Source organism: Peromyscus eremicus, chromosome 1 (assembly GCF_949786415.1).
Source record: "Peromyscus eremicus chromosome 1, PerEre_H2_v1, whole genome shotgun sequence".
Lineage (NCBI taxonomy): Eukaryota > Metazoa > Chordata > Mammalia > Rodentia > Cricetidae > Peromyscus > Peromyscus eremicus.
Window position 1 is genome coordinate 110,455,729 of NC_081416.1, and position 18,423 is coordinate 110,474,151.

General features: G+C 41.8%; 1 protein-coding gene across 1 annotated transcript in view; it reads left to right on the forward strand.

The window, feature by feature from the left end:
* The first annotated feature begins 740 nt into the window (after nucleotides 1-740).
* Tmem135 (transmembrane protein 135) overlaps nucleotides 741-18,423 on the forward strand; it is a 207,130-nt gene continuing 189,447 nt past the window's right edge. The window contains exon 1 of the mRNA XM_059271733.1: nucleotides 741-1,063. Within this exon, the coding sequence (XP_059127716.1) occupies nucleotides 923-1,063 (141 nt within the window). The 5' untranslated portion in view covers nucleotides 741-922. The remainder of the gene's footprint in view (nucleotides 1,064-18,423) is intronic.

Consider the following 18,423-nt stretch of genomic DNA (forward strand, 5'->3'; position numbering starts at 1 on the left):
TTTAAAAAGTACAGAATTTACAAGTCCAAAGAAAGCAGGCTATTACACATAAGGAAACGGACACTAAAGGGCAATATGGCAGGTGGTTTGCCATGGCAATCACTCTTAGATAAAGCTCTCAGGCCAGGCAGGAGTCTGATCCGCATCATTGCTGCCTCTGCTGTGTGCCCTACCTGGGTGATGAGCACCTACCTGTCAAGGATCCTGTTGGTAGGACTGCTTAGTCATTAGGGTCTGGCCAGGTCTGACTATTGCCTTTCTGTATATGGTACGTATTTGAACACAGCCAAATGAGCATTATTTGTTGTGGCTTCCCAGACACAACAGCGCTTAGGAGGTTGAGCAACTATCAAGAACGTTGAGGTTCTGTTGCAACCACAGGCAGCCTTAGGTGAACACCTGGCAGAGCTGGCACAACCGTGGAGCAAGCTTCCCCAGGCTGGTCCATTGGCGAACCTTTCTCCTCCAGCTCCCAGCAAAGGTATCAGATCCTTTTGTTCCACTACCCTCTGCCTCACTTGGCCGGGCTTTGAAAGGACGCAGGCTGAGCTACATAGTCTCACCCAAGCGGGACCCACAGTCGCTCTCCCCTGAGTGCGTCCCTGAGCCGCGCTCGCTCGCGGAGGGTAAAGGTGCTCTCTTCCTCCGCGCGCCCGGAGCCCGCGCCCGCCCTTCCGCCCACCCGCGGGAGCGCGCACGCACCGTCGCTCCCCGCCTTCGCCGTGCGTGCCCCGCCCCCTCGCGCTGCCATACGCGGACCGGCCAACATCCGAGGACTCCGGCCTGGAGTAACCCGCTCGCGTGACCTTTCCGCGGCCCGCACGCCTAGGCCAGCTCGGCGCCCGTCCCGCCGTTGCGTGTCCGCCGCCCCCGCCGAGCCCTGCGGTCCTCTGACCACGCGCAGTCACCACCGCCGCTCGTCATGGCGGCCCTCAGCAAGTCCATCCCTCATAACTGCTACGAGATCGGCCACACTTGGCACCCCTCCTGCCGGGTCTCCTTCCTGCAGATCACTTGGGGCGCCCTGGAGGAGTCCCTCAAGATCTACGCGCCCCTGTACCTGGTGAGCAGGGCCGGCGCGTGTGCAGGACGGGCCTCCCGGAGCTCGTTGCTCCTGGGGCAGCTTTAGGGGTGGTGGGAGGCCCCGGGGGAGTCCTCGGCGGGAGGAGGGGGAGGGGACCCCGAGGGCGAGCTGTCACCGGACGCCTGTTGCTAGGATGGGGGTGTGCACCTGATTTGCAGGGTCGAGAGTGCTGGGATACTTGAGAACCTGGATCCAGGGACTTTGTGATGGAGAGGTATTGGAGCGCACTTAGTGCATGCCGGAGTCTCTTCCTTAGCCCCCTTTACCTCCTCCTTGCCCCTAGACATCATATTTGGTATGTTTCCTAAAAGTTTATTCACTATCCAGTGGATGATCCATTCTTTTTTGTTGAAGTAATAATTTGGACCAATGACATCCTTCCTTGACAGTATGATTATGCTTGTAACTTATGGAGAAGTCTAATTCGTAATTATTGACACAACACAGGAAAAGATAGTGACCCCCTTTGAGTTTGTAGAAGCCAACTTTCACTTTTATGGTGTAGACTGGTGCTTCTCCACCTTTAATGTATTTCAAGAAAATCCCAGGGATCTTGCTAGAATGGGGTTTCCGATTCAGTAGGTCTTGGTGGGGGCTGGAGAGTAAATTTTGATAAACTGTAAAGGTGTATTGATACTGGGGAATCCCCCCCCCCCTTTAGTAGTAAGGCTTTAGATTAGAGGCCAGTAATAGACTTTTATTTGTGTAAATCTGTATCTGCATATACATTTTCCCTCAAAGACTGCTGTTATTGGCTCTTCTGTATGAATTATGGCCAGCCTTTGATTCATTACTACTATGTTATTATTATTTGGTGTTGCTGGGGTTCTTAACCCATTGTCTTGGACTGTCAAGACAAGAGTTCTGCTGTTAAACTTTGCCCCAGATTTTTTTTTTTTTACATCAACAAATACATTGGGCTCTTAATCATCTGCACAAAAAGACTGTTCTAGGCTGGGGAGGTAGCTCAGTGGTAGGGCCTTTGCTTAGCATGTGCAAGGTCCTATGTTCTGACTCCTTGCCCAGTTCCATCACCTTTGACAAAAGAAAGCAAGACAAAACTAATCCAGGCAATTTGTTCAGAGATTGTTCTTGACTTCAAGGATTAGGAACTAGATGAGAAGAATGTTTACACTATGTAATTTCTCCCAAGAGCCACACAGAATCATTTATTCATTCATTCATTTGATGAACACTTGTTGAATGCCTGGTATTTGTTATATTTACAGCATAGACAGTTTATTAATTCTATTCTGTGTTAGGGTCATTGAGGGAAGCAACTGGGGCAGTGCAATTTGACTTAGGCCTTGATATAGATGTGAGTGTGTGTGTGTGTGTGTGTGTGTGTGTGTGTGTGTGTGGCTAAGTAGAGCACATAGTCACACTGTACTTTCTGTAGGAGTTCTGTAGTTGCTGATCTGGGTTTGCATCTCACCTCTGTCAGTTACCACTTCACTTTATGCATGTATCCTTTTTTTGTGTTTGTGTGTGGTGAGGTAAGATAGTGTGCTGGTGATCTCCTACGTATTTTCTGTGATCTTTTTTTCCATTTTGGAGGCAAGGTCTTATGACCTTGAGCTTTGGATTCTCCAGCCTCGACCTCTCAGCACCTAGGGTTACAGGTGGGCACCATCAGGCATGGTTTATATAGTGCTCCTATCAAACTCAGAGCCTTATGCATCCTAGGTAGGCACTTTACCGATTGAGCTGTAGCCCTAGCTTGTAATGTGTCTTGAATACGTGTTTTTTTTTCTTTCTTTCCTCTCCAGTGGCACTTAGGAGTAAAGTCTGCTTCCAGTTAGAGTTAGTGGAATTTGACTTTGGCCTTGAAAATAAGATTGGACTTGATTTATGATGTAAGTGTATAGGGTGCACATTAACAGAGGGAGGTAATAGTGTGACTTGAGGGAGAAATCCAAGAGTTTCGTAAGAGAAAGAAAATGTACAATGTATAAAACAAAGGCTTGTTTGTAGTTAGGTACTATAATTCCTCTTGAACATTCTGTGTTTGCTCCTTCACACATTTTATCTTATACAGCTGTGACTCCATCTGAAGATTATCCCCACTTCATGAATAAGGAAACAGAACATTAGAGAAATTAATCGTGCTTTATAAGATTTTAGGGTAGTAAGGTAAAAGGACAGGGTTATGACCTTGTTTTGTGATCCAATATCAGACCAAAGGTCAGGCCAAAGGAACAGTTTGTTTTTGTTTTATTTTTTTAGCCAAGTAGGTTACAAGAGCACATGCTTCGAAAGGATGAGGAATCCTGTGGCAGTCGCTGTGGAGTTGGAAGGATGGTTAGGAGTTGTAGTTACTTCATCTAATGGTCCAGAGAGTTAGAAGTCCCATGGAATCCCAGCTGTGCTTCCCTAGCAGCGTGATCTAAGGAAAATTAGATTTTATCTCTTTCTGTCTTGCTAAAAGATAATTTACCATGTTTCAGGGTTTTTGATTGGACTTTGAGTAGGATGGCAGTTTGTAGGAATAGCAGCTGACATAGTAAGCCCCTAGTGCAGTGGGTCTGCTGTTGAAATATGTACATATGATGGCTCCGTCTCCTATTAGAGCAGACAGCTTTTATTCAGAACCAGCACTGTTCGCAAGTTCTGAATGAGTTCAGGTATGAATGAACGAACTGTAGACTACTCCAGGGGTAGGTTGACATTTGGCATACTTGCCAGAGGAAATGAAAGGACAGTTTTAGAGGCATCTCACTGGAAGAATAAACAGGACACGAAGAAGGAGGATTTGGGGACAGCATGAAGACCTGCTAATTAATATTTATAGGGTTATAGGTCATGTGGAAGCCATTGCTTTCATTGATAGAAACTGAGGCATCTGACTGGAGGACTTTGGTAAGGAGAATATTCTAGAACCTGTAAAATGGGCCTTACATTATTTCCCTTTCATTTGAAATAAGCATTAATCTAATGGATTCTGTACTTTCCTCATATTGTTCTCTTGTTCTATGCGTTTGTCCTCATTTTTCTTTTACCTTTTGCTTAAGACATTTTGAAATGTAGACATACCATTTTTTATTCTGATGAACAATTTAGAGTTCAATTATAAAGAAATATAAAATGCCAATTTTGATTCAGTGATTAATACAGTGGAGTAATCGATAAAGAGAACGAATGCTTCAGAAAGTTACTAGAAATCATTTCATAAGAGTTTTGTGAAGTCATATAAAGCTTCCTCCCATGAGATTTAGATCATGTTAAATCCCTTTACTTGACAATCCTAAAGTGATTTAAACCCCTAGTACTACTGATGATTCACAAAGAATGGTGGTTAATAAGAATTGTTATTCTCTATGTAAATAGATTGCTACAGATAAATTTATAGTAGAAAGTATGGCGTCCCTAAAGACAGACTCAGACTGGAAAGCTGAAATTCAGCATAGCTGTGAATGAAATTTTGGTCTGCATCTGTGTGTCTTCGAAACTTCGAGCACACATACACACTCAGTCTTAGCCTACTTGTGATAATGATGCCTTCAGATTCTCTTCCTGACACCAAACCAAGCCAGCATTTTATTGAAACAACCTGCCTCCAGAGAAGTATTTTTTGTTGTTCTTATTCCTCATCTTTACGTTTTTTACTCATTTTTTCTTTTTTTGTTAACATTCACAGAAATGGGTTGAGGTTTTAGTGTCTTAGGAGTAGGATTATTTTGCTGTAGATATGGTTACTTGCCTGTTTTCTTTCCTATTTGTAACCGTGGGCTGCAGAAAAGACTGTAGACATAAGCTAAGTTCATTTGATCAAAGGTAGGGTTTAACTCGGCAATTTAATTTTTAAAAAAATTTTATGTGCATTGGTGTTTTCCCTGCATGTTTATTTGTATGAGGATGTTGGGTCCCCTGGAGCTAACAGACAGTTGTGAGCTGCCATGTGGGTGCTGGGAATTGAATCTGGGTCCTCTGGAAGAGCAGCAGTGTTCTTAACCCCTGAGCCATCTCTCTAGCCTCAACTCGGCAATTTCTGTATTCTTTTTTAGCTAGGATAATATATCCAGAGAAGAGTGAGCTATTCAAGTTACCTAATATTTTTGTATCAGGATACATACGACCTTCCATGGTCGATTGTTATTGTTAATTATTGTTACAAAAATGGAAACCCCATCATCCAACATTAGATGTACATGTCTTTACACTTTTATGTCTTGGTGAATTATTCCCTTTATCAATATGTGGTGGCCTTTGTGTCTTCTAATTAATGCTGGCTTGAAGACTAGTTCATCAGGTAGCAGATTAGCTACACAGGCTTGGTTTTAGTTTCCATTCACATCATAGATTGGCTCATACTTTGACTCTTAGTCTGTGTCTGTCCTTTCCATGTGGAGAATATTTCTCAGAGACAACAGGTTATCCGACCTAATAATAATAATAATAATAGTAATAATATAATTATTATTTTTAACCCCGTCAACTGGTCTATATCTCTTTATTGGGGTGTTGAAGTCATTTACATTTAAAGTTATTATTGAGAGAGTTTTGCTGACCCATATACTTTTGTTGTTTGCTTTTGTGTTTGGTTGGATTATTTATTCTTTTCTTTATCTTGCTGGTATTATGGGTTTGCTGTTCTACTGTGTTGGACATAATGGATTGTTAACTTGCTTTCATGAAATTTGTCCTTACTTCTTTGTTAATTTAAAAAAAGTAGCTTTGGTGGTGGTTATTTCAGGGCTTGAAATACATTGATCTTTCCTTTCCTGGTTTTTAGGGTTGTTAATGAGGGATTTGATGTTACTCTGATGTGCATGTCCTTGTATGTGAGCTGGTGTCCATCCCTTACAGCTTTAATAGTGTTTCCTTGTACTTTTTTTTTTTTTGGCTTTTCGAGACAGGGTTTCTCTGTGTAGTTTTGGTGCCTGTCCTGGATCTCATTCTGTAGACCAGGCTGGCCTCAAACTCACAGAGATCTGCCTGGCTTTGCCTCCTGAGTGCTGGGATTAAAGGCATGTGCCACCACTGCCCGGCTTTCCTTGTACTTTTGACTTGTTGATTATAATCTCTTGTAGAGGGGTTCTTGTCTTGTCATGTGTATTTAGGGTTCTAGTTACCTCTTCTGTTTTTGTACCTACTGTTTCTTTAGATTTGGGAACTATTGTACTAGCCATGGAGTAGATTCTGTATGCTGTCAATTTATATTTCTCTCTCTTACCATTTAGAATTCTTAGGTTTGGTGTGTTGATTTTATCTCAGAGTCCTTGGTTATTGTTATTGGTAGTAGTATTATTGATGCTTTGTTGAGTTTATTGGTTGTTTTAAAACCCATTGTTTTAGTGATTCATTGAATTTTTATTTCCAAAATTTATATATCCTTTAAAACTCTCAATTTCGCCGGGCAATGGTGGCACACACCTTTAATCCCAGCACTCGGGAGGCACAGCCAGGCGGATCTCTGTGAATTCGAGGCCAGCCTGGGTTACAGAGTGATTTCCAGGACAGGCTCCAAAGCTACACAGAGAAATCCTGTCTCAAAAAACCAAAAAAAACCCCTCTCCATTTCCTTTTCTATTTTTCTGACTTTTTTTCCATATTGCTGATTTTTTCAACCACTTTTCTGACTTTCTCCTCTATATCGCTTGCTTTCTTCCTTTCTAAGTTCTCAGTTGACTTCTTCATTCTTTTGCTGTCCTGTTTTCTGTTGGAGGTCACTTTCCATTTTTACTAGCAAACATTTGAGAACTTCATCTGGCCTTTGACATCTTCAGTGTCATTGAATGCAGCGGTTGAGAAAGTGTGACCTTGGTGAGGAATACTGTAGTCTTGTGTTCTCGTGCCTGCATCCCTGCGTTATTTGTGTTTGTTGGTTTGGGCATCTCTTCCTGTTTCACTTGAGGATCTTCTTACCGTGTAGACTGCTCCTGTGCTTTCGAGAGGGGAGAAGGCAAACTGTTGCAGAAGCAGAAACTCCAAATCATACAAGATACAGAAATAGACTTCAACTCAATTAGCACACTAGCATGTCGCCCGTTTCCATAAAAAGAAAGTGGTGGGCGATGCAGTTAAAAAGTATTTGGGGTAAATGTGGAAATAGTGAGTGGGTCAGGTGAATTCAGGGAGCAGGGACGGGGGATGAAGGGGAAGAGAGATTTTGTAAGCAAGAAGTAAGAGGAGAAATTATTGTGAAGAAAAGGAAAAGAGCAAGAGATTAGAAAAAAAAAATAAACAGGAAAAAGATTCCCTAATTATGAGAACATTCTTAACCAATTTTACGTCAGTGTAAGAAGGGGTATAAACACATAAGCATCAAAGCTAAAATCATAACAATAAAAAATACCTCAAGTCCCACCAGAATAAGCCTAATTTCAAAATATTACTAAATGCATAGTACAAAAGAGGTAAAACAGCCCCCTGAAGAAAAGAAAGAAAAATTGTCTAATAAATTGGAAAACGTTAATACAGTTATATAGCTTTATGAAGGAGAGTAAAAAATAATAGCATAAAAGCTGTCTTAAAAGCCTGTTAACATTATATTGGGGAAAAAGGGAGGGCATGTGGGACCCCCCTCCAGAAAAGGATGGCCTGTTTATTGGAGAGGGTTCCCTTCTGGATCCTTCAGTGTTGAGGGCTGCTGAGTGTAGTCAGGGGCAGGCTTGTGTCAGGTGAACTTGTGGGGTCTTAACTAACAAGACTTTGTTGAGCACTGTCTGCTAGCCACTGGGAGCATTCTTCCCTTTGTCTACCAGGAGCTTCTGCTGGCCACACTCGGCCTTGCAGTCTGTGGGCTGAGCAGGCAGGCTCTTTCAGCCTGCTGAGATACTTCAGCATGGCCAGTGTTCTAGGTGGGATTGTTTGGAGTTGTGTAGGGAATCAGGGAAGCAACCATTACATCGAAATCTGTACAGGTAGTTCAAAACTCGTTATGCATTGATCTCGCTGCTGGACCTTCAGATCTCCCCAGTTCCACAGCAGTGATATTAACATGCTTTTAAGACAGCTTTTATGCTATTATTTTTATTCACACAGCAGTTACCTTGAACTAGAGGTTGATAGACTACCAGACCTCAGTCTCTGGGCACTTGAATTCGAGAGCAATGGTTTTCAACCTGTGGGTCATGACCTCTTTGGGGGTCGCATATTAGATACCCTGCATATCAGATTTTTACATTATGATTCGTAACAGTAGCAAAATTACAGTTAAGAAGTAGCAACTAAATAACTTTATGTTTACCTCGAGGAACTGTATTAAAGGGTCACAGTACCAGGAAGGTTGAGAACCACTGTTCTAGAGTAACTCTAGAGTAAGCTGTGCAGATTTATTCCAGGCTCTAAGCATGAGTGAGGCTATTTTTCCCTATACACTCCACCACCTGGGCCGATCCTGTGGCTGCCAACACTTTTTGGCTTGTCAGCATGCGGTTCTCTTGCTGTCTATGCCTGTCTCCCCAGACTTCCCTCCCTGAGTGTGGTAGGTTAAATTCAGCATACCCAGATTGGTCCTGTTGTCAGAGCCCCAGGGTAACTCAGTTTTAAACAATTGATTCCCTCCAAGATGGCACCTGGTCCCATGCTGCTTAGCTAAGGGAATGCTCATTCACTTCTGACTCGCTGGTTACTCTGCAGCGGTCGCCATCTCACCGAGACTGGGTTTGAGATGTGTTTCCTGGGGTTGCCCTGTGGGCAGGCCCCTGCAGCTCTTTTCCCTGGAGCTGCCTGGATTTCCTTTTGGATGGTGCTTTGGCTTCTCCTCATGGCTGGAGCTGAGGTCAGGCTGCTGCTTTTCAGTCAGCATCCTTCTTTTTCTCCATTCTTCAACTGACTCTCATCCATTTTGGGAATTTCTGAAGCTCTTCCTTTCTGTTCTTTTTCTTTTTTTCTTATCCTGACCTCTCTCCTTCACTGGCTACTATTACCTATTTTACTCAGTCTTGCACTATGCTTTGTAACAATAATCTTTGTATTTTTACAATTTGTGAACAGATTGATGCTCACTCAAAAGTTCACTTGTAATATTTAATGTTTCCTATGTATTTCATCATTTCTACTAACAAAATATATAAAAATAGGCTTTTAGAAATTATATTGTAGGGCTGGAGAGATGGCCCAGCAGCTAAGGGCGCCTACTGCTGCAGAGGACTCAAGTTCAGATTCTAGCATCCACATCTGGTGGCTTACAACCACTTGTAACTCCAGCTCCAAGATCCAGTGCCGCCTACTGGCCTTCTCAGGCCCCTGTACTCATGTGTACATAACCACACAAAGACACATGCATACAATAATTTTAAAAAGAAAGTTTATTTTGTATTTTGGATGTTAGCTATTACTTCACATTTAAAGTAACTGGAGTTCCTCACCACCTGCACACAGGGAGACCCTTGTAAGTCCCAGACAAAAATGAAGGAAAGCATGGTGGTGCATTCTGTTGTGGATTTTACAGTGCTCACTTGCACAGTTGGAGTATGAATCCTGTGGTGTTCAGTACTTAGGTATGTTCCCTAAGAAGGAAAAGTTGTCCATTAACCTTTTTTAATTATCATTTTCATAGGCAGCTTCCTTCAGGACCTCCTGACTAGTATGCTAGATATCCCTTTTGCCGAGTCAAATCCACACACTCTTTTGCACTTTGGGGAAGGAATACTTTAAAACATGCATTTTCACTCTTTTAGATGCATAGGTCTTTTCAGAGTATGAAATGCTTATTCAATACTTACTTGAACTGTAAAATCTAACAAATCTGTTATAATCTCATAAGCTTGTCTATGATCAAGTCATTATCTTTTGGCCTTTAGTAAATATTTAACTAAGAATTGGGATTCCTAGGAATAAAAAACAATTTATTGAGTGTCCAGTTATTTTGCAAAGGGCCTGAAAACAACTATGAAGAAATCAGTGATATGGATGGAGTTTTTTTTTTTTTTAAGACAGGGTTTCTCTGTATAGTGTAGTTTTGATCCCTGTCCTAGATCTCACTCTGTAGACCAGGCTGGCCTCGAACTCACAGAGATCCATTTGGCTCTGCTGGAAATAAAGGCATGCGCCACTGCCTCCTGGCTGGCTGGAATTTTTAAAGGCATTGGCTTAGCCCAGTTTCTATAAAGAGTAAGAGCAGAGTGAATGTTTTGGTAATAGGCTTTAACCCCCTCCCCCCCCCCCAGGGGCCTACCCTGCCTGGCCTAGAACTTATTGTATAGCTCACACTGGCTTTGAACTCACAGAAACCCATGTTTGTCTCTAGAGTGCTGGGATTAAAGGTGTGTGTTATCACACCTGGCTGTAATAGGTTCTTAAAAAATTTAAAACAAAACTAATCAAGGATCCCTGAAGTCATTAAATAATTCAAACTGCTGAAAAACATCTGTCTTGCTTATCTGACCTTAAGAGATCATGGAGTTGTTATAAATTGACTTTGCTTGAGGTCTCATTTCGGGGTATAAGTGAGAGAGGCTTATTTTATCTCTGGCTCCTCATTAGGTTATCCATACCTTTTCTTACTTTGTTACTATTCATTTGGAAATGGAGCAGTGTCTTTGGTGTTTTTTTCTTTTAAATAATGAGTGTATTTATTAACATGCCTGTTTGAGGCCCTTCACCTTGTTTTCTTATGTGACTTCTTGTTATTCTTTGTTTGGCCCATTGAGGGCAAAGTACGACTGCCAACGTATCACTTCTGGTTGAGAGTTGAGGGCCTGCTGTTGCAGTAAACACTTTCTCAATCCACCCTTTCCCTTACTGGCTATGGCGTGGAGCTGGCCCGCAGTTTACCCTTAGCTGCCCCCTAGGTCAGGGATGAAATTAACAGGTGCAATCCACATTCTAAATGACGATGCACTGTCACTGCTTACATTTTGGGTCCAGCAGATTCTCAATAAAGCAGGTATTTATTTGATTAAAAGAATCTTAGGCCGTCAAATCCTGAGTATTTTCAATGCCAACATTATTTCCATTTGTGTGGTCACTAGGAAACGCTCTTCAACTAAGTAAGAGTGGTTTCCCTGAAAAAGTTCATATTCCTCAAAAATAATCTATTTTGAAAAGAAAAGTCCATTTTGGTAGCAGGACCCACCTGGAATCCAGGGACTAAGTCCACACTTAAGCTGCCCAGTGACTTTGGGCTCATCAGGCTGCTTTTATACCCAGCATCCCTGGCGGTGCCATTAGGTACAGATTGTTTTGAATAATCAGACCTTTACTTTTTTTTTTTTCAAACCTGCAGCCCCAAAATGCCCCTGCACAGGAGACAGTAAGTTAATCAGGGCAATGTGGATTTCTTCATGTGCCCATGGCCTTATTTACAGCCTGGGGAGCATAGTGTAACTAGTTGCCCCGAGTCCTCACTTCCTCTCACCCTGCCTCTTCCAATTATTATTTCTACAGTAAGTCAGGATTGGAGGGAATGTGGAGATTATAGTTAAAGGGGGCAGCTACAAAACATGACAAAATTGTTTTGTCTGGAATAAATGTTGTTAGGTGATGTATGGCATGTTGCTAGGTTTTCACCGTGTTCTACTTTGCAGGGCTAGAAAGCCTTTCTCAGGGAAATGACCTAGTGATTGTATGACTACCCTGGGAGAATGTATGTGGGGCTTAATGTTTAGCCACAGGAATAAACTCCAGCACAAGGAAAATGGAGAGGAATAAGGGATTATTACTTTTTAGAGTTTATTGGACAATTTCCTATGTCTAATACCCCGGCCAAAATTTGATTTTTTTCCCTTCAAATTTCATATCTTTTTACACTTGAAGGCAAAACTGGAAGAAAATGTTACCTTAGACCAGTTAAAGGTTTTGAGAGCTGGAAGCTCTCTTCTCAGATCTACATTTTAAATTCTAGCAGACAGTTTTAGTTACAAATAAATGTTATTAGCAAAACCATTTTGAATAACTTCTGTTTCTCCATACTATTCCCTAAGAGGTAAATTGAGGTTTTAGGCAAAATAGTTACTAAGAAGTAAGCTTTTTTTAAATTGTGTGTGTGTGTATGTGTATGTATGTATATGCATGTACATGTGTGTGTGAGTGTGGGCACATGCTTTTTACAAGTCACATGAAGGTTAGAGGATACCAGGGTAACTTTGGATTTCAGTCCTTGCCTTCCCCATTGTTTGAGTCAGGGTCCCCCATTCCTCCCCGCATAGACCATGCTGTCATTGAGCTTCTGAGGCATCACCTGTGTCCTCCAGCCATCTTGCCATAGGAGTGCTGGGGTTGCAGATGTTCACTGCTGCATCCAGATTTACATGGGTTGGAGGGATCCAAACACAGAGCATCACACTTGTGTGGCAAGCACTTCAGCCGCGGAGTCATAGTGCTGGCCGCTAAGTACCTTCTAAAATGTTCTTTTTCTCTGCTCTTGCTCTTTTTTCACTCACTCATGATTAACTTTCATGGTTAGTTGTTTTTTTTTTCCCCCTTCCTGGTTTGGGTAAGTATTCTGTTACCTTGTTTAAAAGCAGTTAAAGATGTTGTATCTGCCAGCTACTGTGGACTGATGACTAGACTCCATCTAAACATCTCCCTATCTGCCTACCTTCCATCTTTCTATTTACTGAGTGTACTGGGATTGAACTCAGGACCCCAGGTATGTAAAGCAAGCACTCTACAGCTGAGCTGCATCCCCACGTCAGCAAACAACTTGGTTGTACTTTTTAGTCAAGACATATCTATGAATCTCTGATTTCTTCCATTCTACTTGCCTGTCCTCCTGCATGTGAACTTAGCTTGCTTGCATCCACTTTGAGGGTTCAGTTCATTCATTCCATTGTTATTCTTGGTGTTCTTACTGGACAAACAGGACTAAAACACAGACACCTTCTGTTTCTCTTCCGAGTTAAGGTCTTTATTGCGAAGTCTTTATTAGACTATTATCAGAAGGGCACATTGGTCAGGACATCAGTCGCAGGGTTCTGGTTGAAGTTGCAGTCGTGCATAGCGTGCTGCCTGGTGAAGGCTGAAGCGACACTGCTGTGTTTTCAAGGTTGTCCCTCAGTGCAGGAGCAGTAGCTACTTCACTTGTGAGGGTGATGGTGCAGGGCTTGCCTGAATCTTATTCTTGGCCATGTTTCCAGGACACCTTTAAAGTTCCCCTTACCTTGTATATAAATTTGAAAGTAGAGGACAGGGAGGACATGAGAGGTGAACAGTGGGAGGTTTAATGGTCACCATTACAGTTTGATGAATGATTTTCTTGCATAGCAGAAAATTAGGGGAAACTTTGAAGATCTTCCCACACACACAGTTAATAATGAGTTGCCCTAGTTTTTAGTTTAATTTTTACTTATTTTTATTACATGTATTTAGTGTGTATGTGCATGTATGCCTGCGTGTGCGTGTGCGTGTGCGTGTGCGTGTGTGTGTGTGTGTGTGTGTGTGTGTGTGTGTGTGTGTGTCTGTGTGTGTGTCTGTGTGCCATGGCGTTTGTGTGGTCAGAGGAGAACTTTTGGGAATTGGTTCTTTCCTTTCACCCTGTGTATTCATGGTATTGAACTTGGGTCATCAAGCTTGGTGGTGAGTACTGCTGAGCCCTCTCTTTGGCCCTCCTTTGGCTTTTCATAATAAGCTGGTTGCCTTGATCTCATGAGGCTGTGCAGTGTGGTGCATTGGCTGTGAGTTACATGATCTGAGGGTTAGTTTTAGTTTTTTCTTTTTCCTCTGTGATAGTGTGATTTCCACCTATATAAATAGAGAGTAATCACGCCTTCACTACATCATGGCTTTCTGTGGGACACTTGTAAAAACCTGTGTGAGTGAAATCTTTGAAAACTGTAAGAAGATGTGTAAATATATATGGTACTTGGTTTGTCATTTTCTTTTGAGACATTTAAATTTGGCTTTTATAGCTTGTAATTTTAACCTTATAAATAGGAATGTGGAATCAATTCAGATGCATTGTGTCTTTTAAAGGACAGAAGTGTGTGTGTGTGTGTGTGTGTGTGTGTGTGTGTGGTGTACTTAGCCTTCTTTATCAATGGATCTGTGTTTGGGATTCAGTCAAATGTGGACTAAAAATACAGTTATGTGCTGCAGAAGCCATTTTGGTCAACAAGACCATGTATATGACAGTATATACCATGTATATCTGTGAAAGGCTCTTCTACGTCCCAGTAGGGTATTCAGCTAGGGACAAAACATGTGGATCTTTGGAGGGACATTTAAATTCCACACTATTTCATTCTGATCTGGCACCCAAAGGCTTATGTTCTTCTCACAGAGCAAAATGTATTTAGGCTGTCTCTAAGAATTCCTTCAGTGTTAACTGTCCCGTGATTGCTAAAAAGTCTCAAGTCCAAAGTTTCCTCTGAGGCTCAAGGCATCAGGTATGGACCTCTACAGAGGTGTAAAAAACAAGATTGTCTGCTTCCAAGATACACAGAGTAAACATTCTTATTCCAAAAGGGAGGTATTCAGGAATAAAGAGCAGGGATTAGATCAAAGCAAGACTAGATCCCGGCATGGCGAACTTTATATCTTAGCTCTGTATCTGGTATCTGATATCTGTCCTGGTTAGCTAACTTGCAAGGAACAAAGATTATTATAACAGTTTTGGGGCTCTCACGTCATGGTCACATGACCCTATTGCTTTTGGGCCTCTGGATAGGCGGAATGGAGCCTCTCTAGGGCTTGGGTAGCTTCACCCTAAGGGCCATTCTGGCTGCAGTCCATTTGGCTGCTCTCTGAGGCTGTGTTAGCATGCCCTGTGCAGCTTTTCTTGGCAGATATGCTATGTTCCAGGTACTCCATCTTGATTGCAGAGCCTCGATTGCAGCCTTGCCTTCACACATTGCTCCACAGAACTCTGTCCGAGTGATGACTGTAGTTCTGGCTGTCTGTCTTTCTAGGCTTTCCTCTGAAGCTTTGTTTGAAGCCTTTGGACAACACTATGGTCTGCTTGATGGCCCAAGCTCTACTTGTCCCTATTTGTTCTTGACCCACAGTTGGCTCTGCATTCATGCTAGTGGTACGCAGGACAATTCCCAAGACAGTCCTGGTCGATCATGGTGCCCTTGGGTCCCTTCACAACTAAAAGTCCTTGAAACAGACTTACACGTGTCTACCTTTGAGCCTGTGATGGCATGGGTGGTGTCCTGTTTATTTCTGAGATGTTCTCAAGGTATTCTCATCCTATTTTATTTTAAAGATGCAAAGTACTTCGCTTCTTTAGAAAAAAATGTGAAAAAATATTTCTTTTTATTATATAAATAGTGTTTGGCCTTGGTGGGTGTCTGTGCACCACGTGTGTGCTGTACCTGTGGAGGCCAGAGGATGCATGGTGTCAGATGCTCTGGAAATAGGGTTACAGACCATTGTGAGCTGCCAAAAGGATGCTGGAAATTGAACCTGGGTCCTCTGGAAGAGCAGCCGGTGGCCTTACCTGCTGAGCCATCTCTTCAGCTCCTACTTGTCTTCTTAGGTGTTTTCAGTCTCCTTAGCAGTTGCCCCTGTCTGGTAACACCTTTAACCTCCTTCTCTACCCACCTCCCCAGGCTGAGAGTATTCAAATCTTCCTCTTTTGCTTTTTGTTCCCAGCTCTTGTTGAAAGTCTGGCTAACCAAAGCCAGCACTATCCGTGCTACTGTGCAAATGCTGTGCTGTCTTGGAATCACCTCTAAACTCAGTTCTCCACAAAGTCTCAGGCATGCACACAATGCAGGCATTTCTTGCTTTTCTTTTTTTCTTTTTTGTTATAGTGTCATGAGGCTGGCACATAGTAATCTCTAGTGGAATCTTCATTCCTATCTGAAACTTCATCTGCCCAGTCTTTACTTTCTGTATTTCTCTCAGTGTGTTGTTTCTCTGTGCCCCATAGAGACACCTACCATTCCTTACTTACAGCATTCTATGCGTTTTCTCACCTATACCTTCTAATTCTTTTCTCAGATTCTTTCAACAAACCAATTCCGTGGCCCTGTCCACATTGTCTAGGCATGGACACAGTTCCAACCTTACTTTTGGTGACAGTTTTCTTTATTAGTTTTGTATCACTATAACAAAATGCCTAGGTCAATCAGTGTGAGAAGAGGAAACACTTGTTTTGTTTCATGAATTGGTTTCAGTGCACGGCCAGCTTGGCTCTGTTGATTTGGGCCTCTAATTGGGCAGCAAATACATCATGGTGGTTGTGTGTATTAGAAGACATGGTCTCATCTAATGGTAATAGGAAGGAGAGAGGAGACTGTATCCTATGTTTCACTCAAAAGCATACCTCAGTGGCCTAATGCTTTGACTGGTTATCATCTCTTAATGTTTCCATGATCCCCAAATATGCCACAGGCTGGGGATCAAACCTGTATCTTCAGAGAATATTTAAGACACTGTAGTAATATGCAAGATGCGTTTGCCATTTTCTTTAAAGTGGCTGTTCTCAATAAGGGGCAGTTTTACCTCCTAAGAGATCTTTGGCAATGTCTGCAGACTGTTTTGGTTCTCATGACAAGGGGATGCTGTTGGCATCTTGTCCCACTAGGAAGGAGGGGGCAGGGATAGAATAATCTTATAATGCACAGGGTAGCTCCTAAAATATCAGATTGGCCCTAGATGTCAATAGTGTTGAATTGTTGGGAGATCTTTCTTTAAAAAAATTCTTATTTACCAGTGATTACTCTAAGAGTAGATACAGCATAAAATCTATTACTGTAAACTATTATATTTTTCAAAGAAACTAGATTTGTTACATCTAGAAATGGGGTTATCTAGAAGAGATTAGTGACCAACCTCTGGGATAAAAGTGAAGGCTAATTTACAGCTTGGTACTAATCAGGCTAAGGCTATGGTTAGCCCTTTGAGAGCCAATTAGATTTGTCATAGTCCATGGTCAATGGCTACAGTGTCAACGCTGGCATACTATTGCTATGGAAAATATATGGCGCTAATCACATGGGCAATCACAAATGAACAACAAGGGAATATGAATGCGTAAATATGAATATGAAGGGCATAAGACCTTGATGGATGGTAAATAATGTTAGTATTGTAGGCAAGGAGTTAGAGCCCATGGAGGGGATGTGTCCATAGAGCCAACACCTCGAGGGGCCAAGCACTAGGAGGGAACTTGAACACTGCTACCTGGCCTCATAAGTTTGTCTCTCCTCTGTCTGCACTTTGTGCTCGTTGGCTTGGTCTACGTCGGCCCCTCATGAGTTCGCTCATGCTGCCACTGTTCCTTGACACATGCTTGTCATGTTTACAAAGGTGTTTGCTTATGTTTCAGGGTTTTATGGAATTTAGTTCTGAGATCCATCTCAGAGCACTTTTTTGTGTATAGTGTGAGAATTTTGTTAATTGTATCTGTATCTGCTGATACCTGATGTTTCCAGTATCATTTATTTAAAAATCACCAGATTTTTTTAAAGGTGAAAAAGGAGCTCACTGTGATATTTAATTAGCCTCTTCATTATTGATTGATTTATATTTTTTAAAAAGATTTTTATTTTGCTGGGCTGTGGTGGCACATGCCTTTAATCCCAGCACTTGGGAGGAGAGGCAGGCAGACCCCTGTGAGTTCGAGGCCAGCCTGGTTTACAGAGTGAGATCCAGGACAGGCACCAAAGCTACACAGAGAAACCCTGTCTCGAAAAAAGAAAAAAAGAAAAAAAGAAAAAAAGATTTTTATTTTATGTAAGTGTTTTGCCTGTATGGATGTATACCACATGTGTTGCAATGCCACTGGAGGCCAGAAGAGGGAGTTAGGTCCTCTGGAACTGGAGTCACAGATAGTTGTGAGTTGCCATTGTGGGCCCTGAGAACCAAATTTGGGTCTTCTGCAGGAGCAGCAAATGGTATTAACCTTTGAGCCATTGCTCTAGCCCCTTCCCCTCTTTATTTAAGAAGTGAGGAAATTGGACTCTAAACATGTAAACAAGGATCCTACATATAAATTGTTGTAGAGTGGAGATTAAAAATCAAATGTGAATGCTTTGTATTATATCTTTGTGGTTATTGCTATTTCATAGTCATATTTTAAATAATTAGTAATCGTTACTTTCTCATACTAAGTCCTCACCATGTTATTATAAATTATAACACATTTTATATAGAATGCCTGGAATATATGATGGCAAAAGAAGAAAATTAGCAATTTATACCCCATTTAGTGATAGCAATGCATTGCATTTTAGTATTTTTCATATATGTCCCTTACTGTTTTGCAGTCTGTCTTTTTCCTTTTATATGTCCTATTTTTAGATATCATTAATCTTCTAAAACAGTATTACATAAATAATTCTTTATATATAGTTTAGCCATAGTTTGATGATATACCTTGTTTTTAGCTAAATTTTTATATGAAAAGTGAAAAGTTCACAAGGAGTTAGCATAGAGTTACTAGGTCAGAGCATATGAACAGTGAAAGGTCTTTGAGATAAGAAGTGATGCTTCTGAAGTTGTTT